Genomic DNA, 25171 nt, shown 5'->3' with positions numbered 1-25171 from the left:
TCTGCACGGAGCAAATACTAATAAGTATTACATGAATTCATGTTACTCCCCGTTTTTTTTTTTTTTTTTTTTTTTCGGTACGCGGGCCTCTCACTGTTGTGGCCTCTCCCGCTGCGAAGCACAGGCTCCGGACACGCAGGCCCAGCGGCCATGGCTCACGGGCCCAGCCGCTCCGCGGTATGTGGGATATTCCCAGACCGGGGCACGAACCCGTGTCCCCTGCATCGGCAGGCGGACTCTCAACCACTGCGCCACCAGGATAGCCCTCCCCCTGCTTTTTAAAAACAGCTTTACTGAGATAAAATTCACATACTATACTTCACCCATTCAAAGTGTATAATTCAGTCATTTATACCATAGTCACAGAGTTGTACGAACATCACGACTATTTTTTTTGTTTTTGGAGGCAGAATTTGATTTGGTGGAAACTAAGATGAATTCAGAGATTGCAATTCTCTGGTTTGAAGTAGCAGATGAAATCACAGAGGAAAAAGTTGACAGGCATGTCAATGACCTGTTAAAATGCTACTCTTTGATTTTACAACCTTTTCTTCATCCCCCAAAGAAACCCTGTGTCCATGAGCGGTCACTCCCATCCCCAAGTCCTAATCAACCCTTCATCTACTTCCTCCCTATATACTTGACTATCCTGGACATTTCACATATATGAAATTATACAACGTACGTCATTTGTTACAGGCTTCTTTCACTTAACGTGTCGTATGCCTGCTCTTTGGGGGTAAGTAGCTGGCTAATTCTTGTTTAGCCTTTGAGACACAGGTCGAAGATGTGACCATTTCTAGGAAGTCTTCCCTCAGCGCCACAGCTGAATTAGTTATTTTTATACACTTATGAATTCCCATAGTCACTTCTAATTATAGAGCTTGTTCAGTTCTCAGTCCCCACCTTCCTCGACTCACCAGTAGCACCTGACACAGCTGGTTACTCTCTCTGTGGCTGCCTTCTCATCAGCCAGTTGACTAGTTTTTTTCCTACCTTTTGGTCTGCATCTTTTCAGTTTCTTTTGCTGGTTCCTTTCAACTCCCTCATGTTTACAGTTTGGAGGACTAAGGCTCCATTTCTAGAACCTCTTATTCCGTTATCTGTACACACTGCACTTCCTGTCTCATGGTTTTAAATACTGTCTACATGCCATCGACTCTCAACATTATACCTTCAGCTTCGACCTCTCCCTTCAACTCCAGAATCCAAACGGACTCCTACTAGACATATCAACGTGTCCCAACTGAGCTCCCGACATTCCACCCACCCCTGTTCTACCTGTAGCCTTTCCACATCAGCAAATGGTAACTTCATCCTCCTATTTATTCAGGCCCAAAACCTTGCTGTTGTTATCCTTGCTGTTATTCCCCTCTCTCTAGTCTCCCACAGCCAACTCATCAGCAGAGTAGGTCAGCTCTACTCTAAAACTCCACCCACAACACAGCTGTGTCTCATCCCTTCCACTGGCACCACCTTCTCCAATCACGGCTGCTTCTTGGGGCCCTGCAACACCTCACAGCCAGCTTCTCTGCTGCTACCCTGCTTTCGGTCCACTGCCAACATACGAGCCACAGTGAAATCGTTAAAACTTAAGTGACATCACGTTACTTCTCTCCTTAGGTATGTCCGTTTGCTTCCAATCTCACTCAGGGTTGAAGAATGAAACATTTACAAGACCAGGCTTTTAGGATCTGGCCCTCTGCTGTCCCCTGTCCTGCTCTGTCCTCGCTGACCCCCTTGGTGTCCCCTGACCACACAGCCATACCCCTGCCTTGGCACCTGCTATTCCCTCGGCTTACCTGCTCTCACGCCAGGTATCCATGTGGCTTATCACCGAACTCATCCCTGGCTCACACTATCTAGAACTGGAACACTCCACTCTGGAAATTCCCTAGCCCTTTTCTGCTTTGTCTCTCTAGCATTTATACTATCTAATACGCTATATATTTAAATTACATATTTTGTTTACTGTTTGTCTCACCCTTATCCCCAGAATACAAGTTCCTTGCAGGCAGAGTTTCTAATTTTTTATTTTACTCTATTATATTCCCAGAGCCTATAACAATAGGTACTCAATAAGTCATTTTTGCATGAAGGAAAAAAACAAACTAGACTATAAATTATTTAATAGCAGGGACCACATCTGATTTGTCTGCATACTCCCACTACCTCCTTAAGTACCTGGCACACAAAAAGACCTCAGTAACTATGAACAGATGAATGAATGATGCGTAAGAATCACCACGCAGGTAGCACTCAAGTTGTCATTCATTTTGGGTAAGGATTTTGATCTCTTTTTGATGCGTCTGTGGGGCCATAAGTGTGGGAGAATAGAGTGGCTGCCTCTTGTTTTTCAATTTTAGAAAACGTGGGAGGGCTATGGGCGAAAAACAAGGGGGGAAGAGTGCAATGGCCAGCAGAGACTTCTGGCACTGCCAGCACCTGCTGTGGGACTTCCTCTACCTGCATCTTATTTTATTCCTTGATGTCCCTTTAAGTTTCCTGAAATACACTCATATTCTGTCTGTCATTATACATCTTCATGAACACAGTGTATCCTTAAAATTTATTAACAATCTCACCTTTGGTTCATCTACTTGAAAAAGCAATGAAAATTCATAAATCAGGGGATTCTAAGAATTTACCATTTTGTTTGGTACAAAGTAGCAAAGCAACTCACGAATATATCTTGAAGAACAGGGTAATTATATATTCTGGAGACCTGTACTCAACTTCAAAAGGTTGATGAAAATGATAAAGTCTCAGTACCCAGTCAATTATGTAATAAAATTGATGGTATTTAATGGATTATTAGCATTTGTTCTGGAAAGGTGTGTTTTGCAAGACAGAAATCAACAAATTTGTCAAAAATTTACTTCTAGAGCAATGAACGTTTTATAAATATGATAAAAGGAAATTCCACAATTGGGCTATATGGTGGCACAATTCATGAGCAAACACATGATGAAAAAGAGAAAGTACTATAATATAATTTACAGATAAAACAGGCTATGTTACAAAAAATATTTCATTTACAATTAAACATTTTCAAAGAAATGTGAGAATATTTGAAGAAACTACTTACAGTAGCTTTTTCAGGGGAAGATGGAATATCAAATGTTTCATTAATATGGTTTTCCAGATCTTGTTGAGAATGTGAAAAATGAATTTGGTTCCAACTGTTTTTCTTTGATTGTTTGGGTGGTAAAGCTGGAGGCTGCCCATCTCCAGGGGTCTCTTGTGATCTAGATAGAAAAAAAGAGAAAAAATAAATATTTTGGAAGTTGTCTTAAAGAATTATTATTTTATTTATTTTTAAAGTAATGGTAGAATTTTATTTTTTAAATTAATTTTTATTGGAGTATAGTTGCTTTACAACGTTATGTTAGTTTGTGTTAGTTTCTACTGTAAAATGAATCAGCTACACGTATACATATATCCCCTCTTTTACGGATCTCCTTCCCATTTAGTTCGCTACAGAGCACTGAGTAGAGATCCCTGTGCTATACAGTAGGTTCTCATTAGTTATCTATTTTATACATAGTATCAGTAGTGTATATGTCAATCCCAATCTTCCAATTCCTCCCAGCCTAGAATTATTATTTTATTACGATGTCTAATAGGAGACAAGCTTTAAATGTCATGTTTATTTGCAAGTGCCACTGTTTAATGAAATCTTCCTTAACTTTGTAGTTTAAAGTAACATCTAATTTCCTACTTTATCAAATCTGTAAACAATTCACATATAATAAAATATACTTTAAGGGTATCTCTATGAAGATATTTATTAATCTACCATAAAAACCCCTTTCTAAGGTTTTCAGCAGTCATGTGGGCAGGCAGGGAGAAATCAGAGCTGAGAGCCGAGCTGCTCCAAAGACAAAACACCCGGTACCATCCAGAGAACTCAAGGGGTTGCCTGTTTTATTTACAGGTAAAACACAATTCACAGAAGTGATGAACACAGCGAGGAAGAGTGCTGAGCTCACTGAGGAGACAACACTGGATGAGTACGTATGTCGGAAAACCCGATTTCAGGTGAAGGGGCTAAAAACCAACAGACACTAGAGAGCATAACCTCAGGCCATAGCAGCGGGAGCTGATCTGACCAGCTAGGTCTGACAGGGCAACTTCAAGGTAGACGCTTAGCGTTTAAGAACGAGCACCCTCACTCCCTCTTGCGAGAGCACCGGAACCACAACTAACTGCTGAACAATCATCGACAGGAAGACACTGGAGCTCACCAAAAAAGATACCCCACATCCAAAGACAAGGGAGAAGCCACAATGAGACAGTAGGAGGGGCGCAATCACAATAAAGTCAAATCCCATAACCACTGGGTGGGTGACTCACAAACTGGAGAACACTTATACCACAGAAGTCCACCTCCTGGAGTGAAGGCTCTGAGCCCCACGTCAGGCTTCCCAACCTGGGGGTCCAGCAACGGGAGGAGGAATTCCTAGAGAATCAGACTTTGAAGCCTACTGGGATTTGACTGCAGGACTTCGACAGGACTGGGGAAACAGAGACTCCACTCCTGGAGAGCACACACAAAGTAGTGTGCACATTGGGACCCAGGGGAAGGAGTAGTGACCCCATAGGAGACTGAACCAGACCTACCTGCTAGTGTTGGAGGGCCTCCTGCAGATGCGGGGGCTGGCTGTGTCTCACCGTGAGCACAAGGACACTGACAGCAGAAGTTCTGAGAAGTACTCCTTGGTGTGAGCCCTCCCAGAGTCCGCCCTTAGCCCCACCAAAGAGCCAGGTAGGCTCCAGTGTTGGTCTGTCTCAGGCCAAACAACCAACAGGGAGGGAAGCCAGCCCCACCCATCAGCAGACAAGTGGATTAAAGTTTTACTGAGCTCTGCCCACCAGAGCAACAGCCAGCTCTACCCACCACCAGTCCCTCCCATCAGGAAACTTGCACAAACCTTAGACAGCCTCATCCACCAGAGGGCAGGCAGCAGAAGCAAGGAGAACGACAGTTCTGCAGCCTGTGGAACAAAAACCACATTCACAGAAAGAAAGACAAGATGAAAAGGCAGAGGGCTATGTACCAGATGAAGGAACAAGATAAAACCCCAGAAAAACAACTAAATGAAATGGAGATGGGCAACCTTCCAGAAAAAGAATTCAAAATAACTAGAGTGAAGATGATCCAGGACCTCAGAAAAAGAATGGAGGCAAAGATCGAGAAGATGCAAGACATGTTTAGCACAGACCTAGAAGAATTAATGAACAAACAAACAGAGATGAACAATACAATAACTGAAAAGAAAAATACACTAGAAGGAATTAGTAGCAGAATAACTGAGGCAGAAGAACAGATAGGTGACCTGGAAGACAGAATGGTGGAATTCACTGCTGTAGAACAGAATAAAGAAAAAAGAATGAAAAGAAATGAAGACAGCCTAAGAGACCTCTGGGACAACATTAAACGCAACAACATTAGCATTATAGGGGTCCCAGAAGAGGAAGAGAGAGAGAAAGGACCTGAGAAAATATTTGAAGAGATTATAGTCGAAAACTTCCCTAACATGGGAAAGGAAACAGCCACACAAGTCCAGGAAGCACAGAGAGTCGCAGGCAGGATAAAACTAAAAGCTGGCTCTTTGAGAAGATAAACAAAATTGATAAACCATTAGCCAAACGCATCAAGAAAAAGAGGGAGAGGACTCAAATCAATAAAATTAGAAATGAAAACGGAGAAGTTACAACAGACACCGCAGAAATACAAAGTATCCTAAGAGACTACTACAAGCAACTCTATGCCAAAAAAATGGACAACCTGGAAGAAGTGGACAAAATCTTAGAAAGGTATAACCTTCCAAGACAGAACCAGGAAGAAATAGAAAATATGAACAGACCAATCACAAGTAATGAAATTGAAACTGTGATTAAAAATCTTCCAAGAAACAGAAGTCCAGGATCAGATGGCTTCACAGGTGAATTCTATCAAACATTTAGAGAGGAGCTAACACTCATCCTTCTCAAACTCCTCCAAAAAACTGCAGAGGAACGAACACTCCCAAACTCATTCTATGAGGCCACCATCACACTGATGCCAAAATCAGACAAAGATGCTACAAAAAAAGAAAATTACGGACCAATATCACTGATGAATATAGATGCAAAAATCCTCAACAAAGTACTAGCAAACAGAATCCAACAGCACATTAAAAGGATCATACACTATGATCAAGTGGGGTTTATTCCAGGAAAGCAAGGATTCTTCAATATACGCAAAACAATCAATGTGATACACCGTATTAACAAATTGAAGAAGAAAAACCATATGATCATCTCAACAGATGCAGAAAAAGCTTCTGACAACATTCAACACCCATTTACGATAAAAACTCTCCAGAAAGTGGGCACAGAGGAAACCTACCTCAACATAATAAAGGCCATATACGACAAACCGACAGCAAACATCATTCTCAATGGTGAAAAACTGAAAGCATTTCCTCTAAGATCAGGAACAAGACAAGGGTGTCCACTCTCACCACTGTTATTCAACATAGTTTTGGAAGTCCTAGCCACGGTAATCAGAGAAGAAAAAGAAACAAAAGGAAAACAAATTGGAAAAGAAGAAGTAAAACTGTCACTGTTTGCAGATGACATGATACTACACATAGAGAATCCTGAAGATGCCACCAGAAAACTACTAGAGCTAATCAATGAATTTGGTAAAGTTGCAGGATACAAAATTAATGCATAGAAATCTCTTGCATTCCTACATGCTAATGATGAAAAATCTGAAAGAGAAATTAAGGAAACACTCCCATTTACCATCGCAACAAAAAGAATAAAATACCTAGGAATAAACCTACCTAGGGAGACAAAAAGACCTGTATGCAGAGAACTATGACACTGCTGAAAGAAGTTAAAGATGATACCAACAGCTGGAGAGATATACCATGTTCTTGGATTGGAAGAATCAATATTGTGAAAATGAGTATACTACCCAAAGCAATCTACAGATTCAATGCAATCCCTATCAAATACCAATGGCATTTTCTACAGAACTAGAACAAAAAAATCTTAAAATTTGTGTGGAGACACAAAAGACCCCGAGTAGCCAAAGCAGTCTTGAGGGAAAAAAACGGAGCTGGAGGAATCAGACTCCCTGATTTCAGACTATACTACAAAGTTACAGTAATCAAGAAAATATGGTACTGGCACAAAAACAGAAATATAGATCAATGGAACAAGATAGAAAGCCCAGAGATAAACCCATGCACCTATGGTCAACTAATGTATGACAAAGGAGGCAAGGATATACAATGGAGAAAGGACAGTCTCTTCAGTAAGTGGTGCTGGGCAAACTGGACAGCTGCATGTAAAATGAAATTAGAACACTTCCTAACACCATATACACAAATAAACTCAAAATGGATTAGAGACCTAAATGTAAGACCAGACACTATAAAACTCTTAGAGGAAAACATAGGAAGAACACTCTTTGACATAAATCACAGAAAGATCTTTTTTGATCCACCCCCTAGAATAATGGAAATAAAAACAAAAATAACAAATGGGACCTAATGAAACAAAAGCTTTTGCAAAGCAAAGGAAACTACAAACAAGATGAAAAGACAACCCTCAGAATGGGAGAAAGTATTTGCAAACGAATCAACGGACAAAGGATTAATCTCCAAAATATATAAACAGCTCAAGCAGCTCAATATTAAAAAAACAAAAAACCCAATCCAAAAATGGGCAGAAGACCTAAACAGACATTTCTCCCAAGAAGACATACAGATGGTCAAGAAGCACATGAAAAGCTGCTCAACATCACTAATTATTAGAGAAATGCAAATCAAAACTACAATGAGGTATCGCCTCACACCAGTTAGAATGGGCATCATCAGAAAATCTACAAACAGCAAATGCTGGAGAGGGTGTGAAGAAAAGGGAACCCTCTTGCACTGTTGGTGGGAATGTAAATTGATACAGCCACTGTGGAGAACAGCATAGAGGTTCATTAAAAAACTAAAAATAGAACTACCGTAGGACCCAGCAATCCCACTACTGGGCATATACACTGAGAAAACCATAATTCAAAAAGACACACGCACCCCAACGTTCACTGCCGCACTATTTACGATAGCCAGGTCATGGAAGCAACCTAAATGCTCATCGACAGAAGAATGGATAAAGAAGATGTGGTACACATATACAATGGAATATTACTCAGCCATAAAAAGGAACGAAATTGGGTCATTTGTAGAGACGTGGATGGATCTAGAGACTGTCATACAGAGTGAAGTAAGTCAGAAAGAGAAAAACAAATATCGTATATTAACGCATATATGTGGAACCTAGAAAATGGTACAGATGAACCTGTTTGCAGGGCAGAAATTGAGACACAGATGTTTAGAACAAATGTATGGACACTGAGGGGGGAAAGCAGCAGGGGGTGGTGGTGTGATGAAGTGGGAGATTGGGATTGACATGTATACACTAATATGTATAAAATAGATAACTAACAAGAACCTACTGTATAAAAAAAATAAAATAAAATTCAAAAATTGAAAAAAAAAAACAAAAACAACCGAGCACCCTGCACATAGTAACAAGGTGAGTTTTTCACGAAGGCCAGAAGGGGGAACTAGTGGCTCAACTTGGACCCCAGGAAGCCTGCGTCCGTGGAAGTCATGGAGGTTAAGGGACCAGGCAAGGCGAAAAGGGTTCTCGTCAAGAGTACTGATCACCACAGGGGTTATTGTTTACCTCTGAGGTGGCAGGAGGTCCTCTGGGGAAATAGAAACATTATTATCCCACTGCCTAAGGGCAGAGGAAAGAGTTGCCAGCTGCTGTGGTAACCAGGGACAAGCTTCAGCCAGTTCCTGCTTATTTTTGTTGACTGATGACTGACACCCAAGACACAGCTGTAAGGTCTTGAGGAAGCAAAACTGTATTAGATCATATTATTGTTCAAAGTTACCCTCCACTCCTCCCTGGCTGACATCATGCTCGGCCATATGACTTGCTCTAGCCAATGAAATGTGAGTAGCCTCTTTTGAAAGGAAGCTCTGTATTTCTCTCTTCCCTCAGCCAGGAGACCAGCCAAGTCCCAAACAGGGGCTGCGGTCAGTCTGGGCCCTAGAATGACCATGACGTGCAGCAGAGCCATAGGTGATCCACCACGTATGCAGAATGTAAGAGAGAAAGAACCCTTGTAGCTGCATGTCACTGTAAGTTGGGGGAATGTGCTACCAGAGCATAATTTAGCCCAAGGTAACTAACACAGAGGTTACTGCCAGAGTGGCTCTTGGAAACATATGCTCCCCTTGGTAGAGAAGCTGTGAACTTCTTGAGAGACTTGCTGCTAGACACGTGACAGATGTTGTAGCGATGCTAAAATCTGCTTAGCACCAAGGGCGTCAGCCAGGATTAACGATGAATGGTCTCACTTCCCCGAAGAGAAAATATAGCCCTCCTCCAACTGCATAATCTAGTGTAAAACAGAATCACTAAATACGCAGTGAACAATAATAACCACTCAGCTTTCTACCCAGAAGTCTTCAGGGCACAAAATGCTCTAGCTTCTGATAAGTCTATGAGGACTGCATCAGAGAGCACACCTCCCCTTTTCAGCCAAAGCTTCTCTGAGGTCTACTTTGATGGCCAGAGATTCCAGATCCCAAACATACTAGTTTTTATTCCGCTAATTTCAACTGCCAAGAACCCAAGCCTCTATAAGGCGATGCATTCAAGCGCTGCTTGTGCAAGAAACTGCTAGGAGAGAGCTGCGTGCCTTGGCCATGGCCTGCTGCAGGGACCAGGGCAGACAGAGGCGGGCAACCCTTGGTACAGCCTCCGATGGGAAATCTCTAACAAGCAGCTGGCCGGAAGCCTCCAAGACTTTACGAAAACTGGAAGTCACTGGACTCCACATGGGTCAACCAATAGGTCTCATCCCTTACTCAGGACTAAGTATAACCACTCAGGCAAGGCAAAGAGAAGCTTTCCTCTAGTTTTGCATACAGTTGCCACACCTGGGAAACATTCAGTCTCAAAACTAAAGGTCTGGGGCTTCCCTGGTGGCACAGTGGTTAAGAATCCGCCTGCCAATGCAGGGGACACGGGTTCGAGCCCTGGTCCAGGAGGATCCCACATGCTGCGAAGCAACTAAGCCCGTGTGCCACAACTACTGAGCCTGCGCTCTAGAGCCCGCAAGCCACAACTACTGAGCCCGCATGCTACAACTACTGAAGCCTGCGCACCTAGAGCCCATGCTCCCAACAAGAGAAGCCACCGCAGTGAGAAGCCTGCACACCACAACGAAGAGTAGGCCCCACTCGCTGCAACCAGAGAAAAGCCTGTGTGCAGCAATGAACACCCAACACAGCCAAAGATAAAATAAATAAATTTTTATAAAAACCAAAGGCCTTGGGGGAAGAGTATAAGGTTGAGATCAGGTGGGAATAGAGTCAGAACAACTTTATTCTTGGTTCAGATAACAGTCTAAGCACAGCACCAAGACAAACAACAGGGACAAACCCAAGCCTGCTGTGCAGCCCAGTATCTAAGTGAGCCAGGCCTGGTGGGCAGGGGTACCATGATGGCAACACTCAGCTGCAAGAGAGGGACGGCACTGACACCACGGGACATTTTGCTAGACTGCTGAGTCTGCATTTCCAGGGTTAGAGACCAGGCGTATACAGTCCAAAAAGCTCCAGAAGTGATTTTTATTATCTACTTCCTGATTAGAAATCACTGTACAAGAAGAGTGGTTGCAGATTCATGGCTTGTGGGCCAATTTTTGCCAACATACATTTGGCCTGTTTACTTTAAAAATGTGAGCTGACTGCATTTTAAAAATTACATACAAAATCTGGATTTCCAGAATGAAAAATGTGGAAGCTTTGGAAAGAATAGGCCTGCATTACAAGTTGCCAACAAATGGAAAAAGCCAAGTGGTAGCTGCTGCCTTCAGATGGGCCACAGGCATTCCAGGCCACATGAATCCCACCCAGTGTTACTTGCCGGACTCCAATGGGTATCTGAATACACCCTCTCCTTTACTCATTTGAAGTCCACAAGAAGACCCAGATAGGAAGAGAGTCCAAGCGTAGAGGCTCGGGCTGGGATTCGAGCCAAACTCTAAAGAAAGGGTGAGGAGAATGGAGTACAGGCAGAGGGTCAGCCGAGATCTAAGAGAGGAAAGGATGATATAATTTTGGATTTCAGGACAGGTGCTACCTGCCTTACATTGTTTTATGTAACTTTCTTGTTAAGGTAACTTCACAGAGAGTGATGGACAAGCTCTCCATGGGCCTGGTCACTGCAGAGGTTAAGGTTGGTCTGGGGAGCTTTTTCACAAACTAATTATGCGCTCTCCCAGTAATCCTAGTGACAATTTCCCCTTCCTGTGTTTCCAGCTTCAATAACCAAACACACTCTCTTTCTGTCTATCTACCTATCTAACTACTGTCTATAAAAGTAATCAAGAATATCAACACAGACTTCTAAAATTCTTATTTTGGGCAAAAAGTATCAATTACATTTTAAAGACATACTCCTATTAACTCAATTTATCGTAACAAATAACTTCCCTGTTCATATTTAATGTATAAGTATCATACGAAGTCAATCTACTAAACAATTATCTAGGAAGATGACTTTCATAGGTAAACCATGTATTGTAATTTGAAATTATAATACATTTAAAATAGTATCATGCAATAGGCCAGTTCTTTAAAAAGGTACTACTGGGAATTCCCTGGCAGTCCACTGGTTAGGACCTGGCGTTTTCACTGCCGGGGCCTGGGTTCGATCCCTGGTCGGGGATCCAGGGGAACCAGGACCCTACCCACAAGCTGCATGGAGCGGCCAAAAAAATATTTATTTATTTATTTTTAAAATTTATTTATACAGCAGGTTCTTATTAGTTATCTATTTTATACATATTATTGTGTATATGTCAATCCCAATCTCCCAATTCATCTGCAGCCAAAAAAATTTTAATTAAAAAAATAAAATAAAAAGGTACTATTTCTAGGCTAAAACATAAACAAACAAATAAACAAAAACTACCAAGGAAAACAGAATGAAAAGACATCACATACTTGGAAAGAACAACCAGGCAGCATAGTGGGACACAGCCCCACTAGAAATAACAGCTGGCACCTGAGAGAAGGGACCTATAACCTAAAAGAAGACGAGCATCTACTATCAGATGGTTTAGAGAGGACTAGGGAAATAGGAACCAAAGAAAGAAGTAGGGATCAAGGCTGTGCCTGGAGTCTTACAAGTAGAGGTAGTCATTTGGCGTTAAATATGGGAGCTGGAAAAAATCTGTCATAGGGAGAGTGTAGAAAATATATAGTTCCAAAGAGATTATTGTAATTACTCATAAAAAAGAAAAATGAGCAGGATAAACTCTTAAAACTGTAAATTAAAAAAAAATGCTGCCAAAGGTTTAATTGTACAAATACACCCTTCATACAAGCATAAAGTTTTTTCTAATTTAAGACTAGAAAACAAAAACCATATTCTTGGTAGACACTAATACAAACTTGCCAGGAATGATGGCTCCTTTTAAAACTCTTATTTTCTAAAATACATACCAGCAGCTCTTGTCTCACTCAATTACAATCACTAGGGTCATCCTAGTCTTCACTGGGCATTTACCCCTGCCATACTTACGTTCCATAAGATACAGATAAAATTCTGGTTCAAAATTCAGGCTTCTTGATACTTTGGCTAATTTATAGTGACATTCAGAGTATTTCGAAGTAAACACCATTTCAGACTGATTACTAATTGATGCCCAAGGCAATTAAAGTGCATAGAAACTCCCGGGGATATGATTAATAGAAGAATAGAACTGAAAAGGTCATATTATTCTATCAGTAGGAATCTACTCCAGAACCAAGGTCCCAGACCTGAGATTCCTGGTTTCAGTCAAAGTCCAAGTCTCTAACCTCAGCTCCCAACTGCAAGTAAGGGAGGCTTTTGCCAGAGCCGGACTGCAGGTAAGTACGCTACAGAGCAGCAGCCCAGGGATCCGCGCTTAGTCCTGCCGCCACAGGTACAGCATCTAACAGGATGCGCCCTCTGAGGCCCCATGGCTCAACACTCCTTCCACTCCACCGCCTTTGCTTCTCTTATTTCCTTGTCCTACAGCAACCTAGTATTTGCATGGTCCACGATATATCACTAGACCTGATCAAGGCTGGCATGGGAGTTGGGTTACGCTGAGCCTGCAGGTGAAGTTATCAGTGCCAGTAGCTCAGAGGGGCAGAGGGAAGGCAAAGCTTTCAGGACGAAGCAAAAGGAAATGATGAGGTCGGATAAAGATAAGGCTGGAACGGGACAGTCTAGGAAAGAATAGCTCAGGGAACTGGATTTAACATTTGAGGATTATGAAATCTGCATAGTCTCTGGTGATTAGGAACTGAAGGATGAAGTTGAGAATATGGGGAATTCCTCTCTGTGTTCAACCAGATATCTACACTTCAAACATACAACAGATAAATGGTTGATAATATACTTAAAAGCTGCTGGAATACATCCCCCCCCCCAAATTAACTGAAAGATGCATTATAATTATTATAGTTAACATCTACTAAGTACTTTTTCTCTGCCGAACTACTAATAAGCATCTCATTAAATATTCACAGCCGTCCTATGAGGTGGATATTATCATACTGTTTTTACAAGCAAGGAAATTAATGCTTACAGAGATAAAATAACTCACCCAAGGTCACATAATTAGAAGTGGTGGAACCAAGTTACAAACAGTCTGAATCCAGAGCTTATGCTCTTAACACTAAGTTACAGTTGCAGCTCAAAGAAAACAACTGCAAAAAGCGGGAGGAAAGTTACTTTAAATCAGGGATTTCTAAACTTGTAGCAGTGGACTCTTCTCTTCAAATGAAATGCTTCTCAGAGGCCAATTTATAAAAGAGACAAAAGCTAAGCAACGGTGCTATCTGCCAGTAACTGAGGCTTCAACAGAACTTATCAGACCATATGCTGAAGATGACTATTTTCTTTCATTCCATTTTACTTATAAGTGGTAATACTATTGTATTTTAAATTTTACTAGAAACTACTTATATTTCAAATGAACAGAATGCAAGATCAGTAGAGGTCAGGGCTCTAAGGACATCCATATTTACTTTAATTGATAACATATCCCTAATGCAATGGTTTTAATATATTTAAAACCAATAATTTGCCTACAATGATCCACAGTGGGGTATGGATGGGAACAAGGACTTGAAACACATACTGTTTAAATTCTACCCACAGAAAAAATTTTGTGGGCAAATTACTACGTGTGTTAACTTTGGATGTTAAGAAAAAAGAAATGAGAGACAGGAATGTGATTCTAAAAGTGTTCCAGGGCTTCCCTGGTGGTGCAGTGGTTAAGAATCCGCCTGCCAATGCAGGGGACACAGGTTCAAGCCCTGATCTGGGAAGATCCCACATGCTGCGGAGCAACTAAGCCTGTGCGTCACAACTACTGAGCCTGTGTGCCACAACTACTGTGCCTGTGCTCTAGAGCCTGCGAGCCACAACTACTGAGCCTGCGCTCTAGCACCCACGAGCCACAACTACTGAGCCTGTGAGCCACAACTACTGAGCCTGCGCTCTAGAGCCAGCAAGCCACAACTGAGCCCGCGACCCACAACTACTGAGCCTGCACACCACAACCACTGAGCCTGCGCTCTAGAGCCCGCGAGCCACAGCTACTGAGCCTGCACACCACAAGTACTGAGGCTGTGCTCTAGAGCCCACAAGCCACAACTACTGAAGCCCGTGTGCCTAGAGCCCGTGATCTGCAACAAGAGAAGCCACCGCAATGAGAAGCCCGTGCACTGCAACAAACAGTAGCCCCTGCTCGCCTCAACTAGAGAAAGCCTGCGCACAGCAAGGAAGACCCAATGCAGCCCATAAATAAATAAATAAATAAATAAAAACTGTTCCAATGTCCAACTTTCAGGCTGGGGATTTTCACCACAAATAATGTGCTTATCTTAAACTTTGACATTTTGGAAAACGTTAAGAGCAGATAATGAAAATGTTACATTTAAGTGCACTTTGCTGTCAACAGGCAATTGTAACACAGCAGCAAAAGAGTTGTTAAAACTGTCAGTCAAGCCAGGTGGGCAAAAGCTTTCCTGACTTGTTTCAGTCCAGGTGGCTGTAAGTTTCCTCATGAGTGCTTCAAGGTCAGCAGTGAGGCAGCTTCCTCTGCACTCAAAACAGTTCTCTGTTGCAGCTGTTAGCAATCTGTATCATAATAAAAAATAAAACCGTATCCATCCCACTCGCACACTTTGCAATTATTTTGTAGAAATACCTGAGCTTCCCTGTTACGTCTTAGCATTGTGGTGGGAATTTATTTATTTTTTAATCTGTTAAGTATTTTAAAATTAATTTAGGGCTAATGTTTATCTCAGAAAAATCACAAACTAAAAACAGTCTAATTTTCTGTGGATCATTTAAAGAAAGGAATGAAATGGTAGGATGTAATCTCAATCATCCCTGCCTATAAACGGTAATTTTAAGCAGTACAAGAGCCTCCTGTTTGCTTCCACAGTAAACACACCTGCGAATTAATAGCGTTTTCTCCTTGGGAAGTGGGCAAGCTCACCCAGTGCCTGAAGTCAGGCTCACCTGAACGCCCCTGGACTCCCTCAAAGAGCAGGAAACTGGTGAGATATCGCAACATCAATTTCAATGTATTGTACTACGCTGAAATGCTCTGTGCTTAATCCAACATATTGTTTGCATTCTTTTCACATTTGGCCAATGTAAAACTAAAATCTATGGATTCCAAGTTGAAAAATATTTCCTCTAAATTGAAAAAAAAAAAATCAACAAAGCCTTGTCCAGGATACACAGTTCTACAGAGCGGCTCAGGTAAGAAAACCCAAGTGTTAGCTCTATAAATTGGGACAAATGCTGTTAGTGTGGCTCTCTCATCTGTAAAGGGGGGCTATATAGCTTTCCTATTGAGTTCTCTTGAATACAACAATGAGGTAATTTATGAAAAAGCTGACTGTAAGCTACCAATGTAAGTTATTGTTATTAGTTTACCATTAAGCTTGTCTTTTCAGAACTCTCTCATTATTCTTAAGGTGAGGATTGGCTGAATTTCCAAGGCAGTGTTATAGATTCAAAACTGAATACAAATACTTAAGCTTCATAAAACAGATGTCCAAAGAGAAAGCCCCAAGCATTTGAAATTCTGGTGGACTGGGCAGGGGAAGAAAAACTCTGCATGGTTCCAACCTATCCTGAACCTCCTTCTCCACTTCAGGTCAGGAAAAGGGAACAAAGGTATTCTGAAGAGGTAAGTGATTTGGGGGATTTGTGAATCTATGAAATTTATGAAAGGAAATACTCAATTGTATGCATGGGCAGATGTGTATGGGCTCTACGGAAAGGGCTCTACAAAAACTAGACTGAGATCATGTGGTCAGGCCCCAGGAGTGACACTGTTCTGTCTGTGATGACACGGACTTTGTGATTCCTCCAAGTGGTCGGCTTTCACGTGCCGAAAGCATGTCATTTTAAAATTTAGTCAGTTAACATTTCAATCACGTCTTTAATTACTGTACTTTTTAAAGTTTTAGAAGTAGAAAATACATGCTTATTAAAAATCAAAAAGTTTAGAGTTATAATTTTTAAAGTAATAAAACATTAAATTTCCACCAATCCTAACTCCTGCCCACCCATGCTCCACAGGTGTCACTGTGCAGTGTATAGTTTTCTATTCCTCCAACCTTTAAAATGTCCACACACAATCCAAATCTTTCACCCAGATACACGTTAGCCAGACTAAATGCCCACTGGTACCGACAGCTTGGCCGCCTTCCCTGCTGGCGCCCACAGAGGACAGCAGTCGCTCCTACAGACCAGGCGCGCTTTCCTGGAGCACCTACAGCTGCTGTGCTGGCCACTCCACCTGCTCTCCATCACTCAGACCCACCCTTTCTTCAACCCTCATCACGTTCACTGTATCTGAAACCCCTTTTTCCTCCTTAGCAATTAATGAATCCTCTTACCTATCTATGTATCTTATAAAGTATTTTACTTTTTTTCTAACTCTTGCACTGTACTTTTACTTGCATATGAACTAACTGTATTATATGAACCGATAAATCAAGACTGCCTATTAATGTGAGGTAAGTATGTTGTGCATTAAACTGATATACTGAATTATGAAGTTTAATTTATGCATCAACTTGTAATGAGATAGGAGTGAATTTTAGAAATGAGGTATGCACACGTTCTGTAACTTATTTTCAATGCGATGTTCTCCCTTGCTACTTCATCTCCCCGACACTGTCTATTCATCCTTATGGTTCCCTTCCTGAAAAATATTAAGAAAACTCTACCTTTCATCACCTTACTGCCTGACCACAGTGATGCATTTATCTACAGAAATATGTAACAATGTGCACTAAAAGTTCAAGAATATACAGAGCCAACAAAATAACAGCAGCGATTTTGTGGGGTGGGGGTCACCAAGACCTTCAGGAACAAATAAGCACATTTACAAATATATAAATATTTAAAACATCACATAAAGTCTTGTATCAAATACTACAATTTCCCAGATTATTTCAAATGAAACAATTTGGGGCATTATTCCTCATAAAAAGGAAGCTAAATGCAAAAATGCCTTACGGAGATGATTCCAAAACAATGCTGTTAGCTTGCGTGGAAGATGGAGACCGATGCCTCACGAACGCCTCGCCGGGGCAGGTGTGAACCACGTAGCCGACCAAATGGCCCACTGAAGATGGCCGTAACCTGGTTCCCTCTTGGGTGAATGCAGAATTTCGACTACGAGAAGAGGAACAAAAACCGAGTAAAAATGTACTGTAACTCAGTATGTTCAAGTTTCTTTCTTATATGTTGCAGTAGAAAGTGGGTGTGTGTTTTTAAGACTGACCACATTTTACGAAGCTGAGTCTCTGACAAAGACACTATGGTATAAACAGAAAAAACACAGAATAGGAAGTCAAAAGATCTGAGCTAGAGTTAGCAATCTGCCACGGGGATTTTATCTATTTCAATCATCTATTATCCCCACCAACCTTAATGTTTCTAGGTTTCAGTCACTACAAATGTGCGTCTTAATCAGCATTTACAAAATAAAAGGAGAGAACCCAATAATTCAGAAATATCCTCTGGTTTGAATTCTTTTTTAGTCCTTTAATAAATACTTTTATTTATGGGATTTTCTATAATTTCTAAGACTAGAGATACTGAATACCATATTTCCATCTTCATAAGTGACACAGTCACTTTAGGATTTAGGGAAAGAACAATTTTCTTCATATCATACATAAAATTGTCTCATTAACAGAAAGTCTGATCAGAGTTAGTGACAATTAATTAATTCAACCATCTGGTTTAAATTTCATGTGTCTTCCATAATTTGCTGTAACTGTTTAGTGGGGTACTGGTAACAAATAAGGAACGGCTGGCTGGAAAAGGGACCAGAGAAAGAAGGTTCTGGATCTTCTCCAACAAGCTGATTAGCCTTTGAATTTATATGCAGTCTATTATAAAAAAGATGACTTAGCACTCTGCAATTAGCAAGACACTGCACAAACTTTTGAGTCTATTTTGTTTCTAGTAGTGAGGAAGACACCTAGCCATTAGGTAACCTGCTGTGAACCAAGCTGTTTGTGCACACACTTTACTTCCAATACGGTAGGAATTTACTCTTAAGCTGACAAACACCCATCAGTGAAACAACTTTTAGAATTTAGTGCACATTTATTGAACATGAATGTGTATGAAATATGTCCAGAGGAAGACTTCTTTAAATATTATATTCCATGCCAAAATTCAAATATTTCTTATGTCAACCTTTTGGGTTAACAAGGATGGTCAGTATGGTGACATTCATTTTGTTATCATTATCTTAATCACATACATATAATACATACAACACACTTGTTAACATTATGAAATTAAGATAACACCTTTGGCCAGTACACGTTTATTATCTTATTATTACTACCTACACCCAAGCATCCAGCTTTTGTGAGAAATGCTAGGATGAAGTGCATACACAGTAAGTGCTGAGTAACATGTGCTTCTCAGCTGAGCTATGGCTGAGCTGGTGGGAACTGAGGCTGGAAATCCCTTTTCCTAGACCACAGACACTGGCACAGCAGAAGCAGGGTAGGAGCCTCAGCAAGAGAATCACAACACTTAGCATGTTCAAATAATATGCACTCTCCTCGAAATTATGCTGGAGATACACATGGAGAAGAGTTATGTCAGCTACAACCATATTCCCAGATTTTAAGTCTACTAATAGGCCTTGATATATTGGCTAGTGACCCTGACTGTGGAAGTCAGCTTTGTAGTTAAGTGAGCATCTTTATGTCATGCTCTGCTTACACACTGAGCTCCAGGCTGAGAGGAAATAATGCCTTGGAGCAACGAAAATCACGTCTAACCGAAAAATTTTTAATTTACATATTATAATCTTCAGGCAATGGAAACATACAGCCAAACATTTAGAAATTAGCAAAACGTACACCTGATGTACTTACTGATTCGGAGTGCCAGGTGGGGATCGCGATGGAAGGCTTTGTGTTTCCAACCTGTCATCAGATAGTGAATTTCTGCTTACTACTTCCCAATCCATTAATTTCCGTGCCAAGGGCTTACTTGGGGATCTGGAGTAATAATTTAAATAATATGCAAAAAATTTTATTTTTTACCCCAAACTATGTACCAAACCTTACAATTTGTCTTAATACATCATATTCTAGATGAGTAAATACAACACGTTTATTTACAAGAAATTAATGCATTTGGAGGCTACTTACCAAACAATTTCCTAAGAAAGGAAATCTGGTTTATATGAAGAAGGAAGGCAAGAAAAAGTAGGAAAGAGAATAGGGAAGAGGAGAAAAACGAAAGAAACAAAGAAAGAAAGATGAAAGAAAAAAAACAATGGAATCGTTGGCTATCAAGTTTTCCCAGATACTACCAACATTACATTTTAGACATTGTCTGTCTCTGTCCCAGCGTCTCTGGGACTTGAGCTTATCTTGTGGTGCTTTAAACAATTCCTAACACATCATCTCCTGAGTGTCCTTAAACCTAAACCCTGGCCCTCTGCCTCAATGAGGACAAGGTAAAAATGATAATTGTGTATACTTTATTTATAAATTTTCCCCTTTTATATACAGTAGGCCAGTGGGTCTTTTTCTTCTCTTCTTTAGGAAACATTTGGAAGGTTAATAATTTTGTCTCACGGTGGGGAGTAGCATATGTTTTCTAACCTGTATATTGTCAGTTATTATAGTGATAAAGAGAGTAAATGATCTTTTCAGAAAAGATATTGATCCTTACTGAGGTCAAAAACCCTTAGAATTTTAGGTGAATTAGCAACTGAAGTCGTTTTTTATGCAAATTCAAAAAGTGGCCAAAGTTCATGGAAAATACATGATATCTATTTAAATGCCTAGCTTTTTGACATGCAGGGTTCATATGAAGGTTAATATAATGAATTAAGCAAATTACATAAAAACACATAATATATCAGCTTCTAAACTTAGACAGTTTTATATTTCAGTAATAACTCACTGAAGCACATACAAATAGACTAGACTACAAAGCATGGTAACACTGACCACGAGTACTCAAGTAAATTTATATACATAGTAGGAAGCATTAAGACAATGAGTGGGGGGCTTCCCTGGTGGTGCAGTGGTTAAGAATCCACCTGCCAATGCAGGGGACACGGGTTTGAGCCCTGGTCAGGGAAGATCCCACATGCCACGGAGCAACTAAGCCCGTGCGCCACAAGTACTGAGCCTGTGCTCTAGAGTCCACGAGCCACAACTACTGAGCCTGTGTGCCACAACTACTGAAGCCTGTGCGCCTAGAGCCTGTGCTCCGCAACAAGAGAAGCCACTGCAATGAGAAGCCCGCACACCGCAACTAGAGAGAGCCTGTGCGCAGCAACGCAGCCAAAAATAAATAAATAAATTTATTTAAAAAAAAAACAACCATGAGTGGGGACCATCAATCCTAGCTTTGACCTTCCCACAGACAAACCACTTAAGTTTCTACATCTAAATATCAAAATTTACTAGTAAAATGTATGCTCCTACGGTCCTTCCCTACCTTCTGAAATGATCTATGAGTATCTACATTTTCAGTGGAATGTTTTAGTTTATTAATTTTACTAAACCACAAGTAACTTAAATTACTTCTGAATCTAAAGCACACAAATGCCCTATCATTTCATGTATTCATAGCTAAAATCTTTTTAGTTTGGCCTAACGATGTTGCTTTCTTTTCTTTTATTTATTTTTAAATTGAAATATAGTTGACTGACATCTCCTTAATTTAAGAACACTGAACATTTTCTAAAAGAGATGTAACGTTATCAATTTTTTAAAAAAAGTCATTGAGTCAGATTTCATTTTTCGTAAGTGAATCTGAAGTCATTAAAACATAAACATTTCCCATTACCATGAGTTTAAATTACAGGATTTTCTGATTTGAAGACAAGTCAGGATACCATTCAGTCTAACCACCTCATCAGTCACAATAAAATAAAAATAAAGTATATTATCTCATGCATTAGATTTTTTAAATGAAGTAAAGATTATTAAAAGAAACAGCATTTATGGCTCTTCTATTAATGTTAGTAAACAGATTACTCACATATTGGATTATTAAATGTAAACTGTTTAAGTGAGTTCACTAGCCACAGTCAGGAGATCAACTATTTTCATTTTCTAAAAGAGGGAAAGAGTCATTTGAAGGAGGAAAAAAATCCAGTTATACTCACCTAATACAAAGCATCAGAACACTTTACTGTTGTTAATAAACTAAACATGGTTGGAAATGCTTTGCATTTAAAACTAAATTTCAAGGTATTTTATTAACAGTTTTAACCTCAGAGATCCACCCACTCAAGCTTGCTGTCTATGTTTCCTGTTGAGTGTGGAAACTTCAGAGAAAAAAATACCACACTTCATCAGTGTTTGCAATGTGGTAAATTTATTTTCTGACCATGGCACCTTATTTTTCTGTTGCATGGGAACATTCTTTTGCTTTTTTCTTAGATATTATATGATAACTGAAAAAGTTTGAAAGCAATTCAAAGAGTTGATGTATCAGAAAAATAAGTTAACATTTATTATTGCTGAAAAAAACAACCTTACATAAAAAGTTTAAGGAGAAATCTTTTCTAACTATTTATACTGCCAACTAAAATTCCAAGGAGTGGACAAGAATTCTAGAATTCTCTAATACTCTAACAGAATAATTTAATAATTGCTAAAACCATTAGGGTATTTTGATAGATATGCATCAGATCATCACAATCCCAGAAAAGCTTAGTCTTTCAGAGCTAGCAGGATCATTAAAACAGTACTATTAAGACCTTGTCCTAGATGATGACTTATTATTTCAAAGTAGATTCATACAATTCCAGCACAACAAAAGAAACAGGAAGTTATTTGGGGCCCATCATATTGGAATTTTATCTCTACTACTCACTGAATAATGCATATTTGTTTTATGAGATAACCTGTTAAACAATTTCACATTTTAATAATGCATATATAAAATGAAGAACTATCCGACTGGTGACTATCATACTAAGTGAAGTAAGTCAGACAGAGAAAGACACATATCATATGATACCACTTATATGTGGAATCTTAAAAAAAAATGATATAAATAAACTTATTTACAAAACAGAAACAAACTCACAGACTTAGAAAATGAGCTTATGGTTACCAGGCAGAGAAAAGTGGGGGAGGAGAGATAGACTGGGGCTTGGGATTCCCATGTACACACTGCTATATTTTAAATAGATAACCAGGGACTTCCCTGGTGGTCCAGTGGCTAAGACTCCACTCTCCCAATGCAGGGGGCATGGGTTCGATCAATCCCTGGTCAGGAAACTAGCTCCCATATACCGCAACTAAGAGTTCACATGCCACAACTAAGACCCGGTGCAGCCAAATAAATAAATAGATATATAGATAGATAGATAGGTAACCAACAAGGGCCTACTGCATAGCACAGGGAGTTCTGTTCAATACTCTGTAATAACAGAAATGGAAAAAGAATTTGAAAATGAAGATACTTGTATATGTGTAACTGAATCACTTTGCTGTACACCTGAAACTAACGCAACACTGTTAATCAACTATACTCCAATATAAAATAAAATTTAAAAAAAATTTTTTTAAATATTAAATTTAAAACATAAATAAATAATAAAATAAAATAAAATGCATCGGGAACTGCTCTGGAAAAAAAATGAACTAGTAAGATGCAGGTGTAACTATCTGTATATCTTTCAAAATCTGATACGCTCAAAATATTAAAGCGTGTACACATGTAAAGGAAGTCATTTGCGTGTGATATTAACATTAATATATAAACACACCTATGATTTGGTATTCATATTAGGATACCATATTACAGTAGAACTACTTATGAAATCATGTTCAGTATTTTTACAAATATCAAGCAAGACAAAAAGTTAAGCTTCTTGTTAGGAAAAGAATAAAAAAGTGCAAGTATTTTGTTATGGTGCTGTTTTAACAGAAGAATCAGAAAAATATTTACTTTGATTTTAACAAGTCTGAAAGGAGTGTTGCAAAAAACTTATAGTACTAAGAACTAGAATAAATATGTACATTTTAAGTTAAAACAAAGTTGAAAGGAAGTAAACTATTCCTTTCTCAAGAGCAATTTCAAGGAAAATGGTTTCAAATTAACATTTTACTGTACATTTTACCTTTCTATAGGTCCTTAATACTTTCTAACTGGAAACAAGAGTATCTATGAGGGCTTCCCTGGTGGCGCAGTGGTTGGGAGTCCGCCTGCCGACGCAGGGGACACGGGTTCGTGCCCCAGTCCAGGAAGATCCCACATGCCGCGGAGCGGCTGGGCCCGTAAGCCATGGCCGCTGAGCCTGCGCTCCGCAACGGGAGAGGCCACAACAGTGAGAGGGCCGCGTACCGCAAAAAAAAAAAAAAAAAAGTATCTATGACTGTGGAAAGGAGGAATTTGAGTAATTTCAGTAGCTGAATCTACTGGGGCAGACATCTCTGTGTTTTTACTTTCTTTCTTCCTCCCTTCCGAAATAACCAAGCCACTAATATGACACCAAGATTTATATTTAATAGAGAAATTGACAATATTTCCCTCAATAAATCTAAAAATAAAGCCAAAATAAATCAATTTCAAAACTTTTTTGAACAAATGCTGAAATGAATTACATCACTCAAATTCAAGTTAAACTTATCACAGCAAAATGCTATATGCCCTGACCAGTGAAATCTTTCCTACATCAAGGCATTTCTCATTGACAATTTTCTGATTGGAGAGATCATTCATAGACAAATCAGGATGAGGATAAGCCAGGAATGAAGGGGAAAAAAAAAAAAAAAACCCAAGTAAATTTTATTATTCAAACACATAAAAAATCATGTTCTAATGATTTTTTTTGTTTCAAATGTCTTTACTCCAAGGAACTTGTAATATTATTTGTTTTTTATTTTTACAAGCATTCCACGCACAGTGCTGGCACAGCCTCAGCCTCAGAAATGACTCTGACTGTGCATGCGGACTGGTGGCAGGACAAAGGGAAGGATCTTGCAATTAAATCTACAGCTCAAAAAAAAAAAAAAAAAAAAAAAAATCTACAGCTCAGGATAAAAGGACTTAAGTGTTTAAGATTTACTGACATGAACGACTGCAGATTTTTCAACATCGAAGAAAATTCCTATGATATGCTAAGTGATAAAAACAAGCAAGAAAAAGTATGAAACAATTTTTAAAACAAATAAAATATAGACATATATATCAATATCTCTGTGAGTATATACATGGCAAAATCTTGAATAGTAAATACAAAACAATTTTAAATGATTGTGTTGGGGGGGTCACGATTTTTCTTTTTTTTTTTTTTTTGCGGTACATGGGCCTCTCACTGTTGTGGCCTCTCCCGTTGCAGAGCACAGGCTCCGCGGCATGTGGGATCTTCCCGGACCGGGGCTCAAACCCGTGTCCCCTGCATCGGCAGGCGGACTCTCAACCACTGCGCCACCAGGGAAGCCCTACGATTTTTCTTTATGTTATTTGGCATTGTTGGAGCTTTAAAAAAAAAAAATGAGCCATCACTTGTGGA

General features: G+C 39.8%; 1 protein-coding gene across 2 annotated transcripts in view; it reads right to left on the bottom strand.

The window, feature by feature from the left end:
• PTPN4 (protein tyrosine phosphatase non-receptor type 4) overlaps positions 1–25171 on the bottom strand; it is a 174618-nt gene that overhangs the window by 22806 nt on the left and 126641 nt on the right. For both annotated transcript variants that reach the window (XM_029225100.1, XM_029225101.1), the window contains 3 exons: positions 19551–19676; positions 17662–17820; positions 3089–3248 (listed from right to left, as the gene is read on the bottom strand). In XM_029225100.1, coding sequence (XP_029080933.1) covers positions 3089–3248; positions 17662–17820; positions 19551–19676 — 445 coding nt within the window. The remainder of the gene's footprint in view (positions 1–3088; positions 3249–17661; positions 17821–19550; positions 19677–25171) is intronic.

Source organism: Monodon monoceros, unplaced genomic scaffold, assembly GCF_005190385.1.
Source record: "Monodon monoceros isolate NGI ecotype Baffin Bay Population unplaced genomic scaffold, NGI_Narwhal_1 Super_Scaffold_16, whole genome shotgun sequence".
In the NCBI taxonomy this organism is placed as follows: Eukaryota; Metazoa; Chordata; class Mammalia; order Artiodactyla; family Monodontidae; genus Monodon; species Monodon monoceros.
Note: the sequence above shows the minus strand (reverse complement) of the source record. Positions and strands in the feature narration are given on the sequence as shown.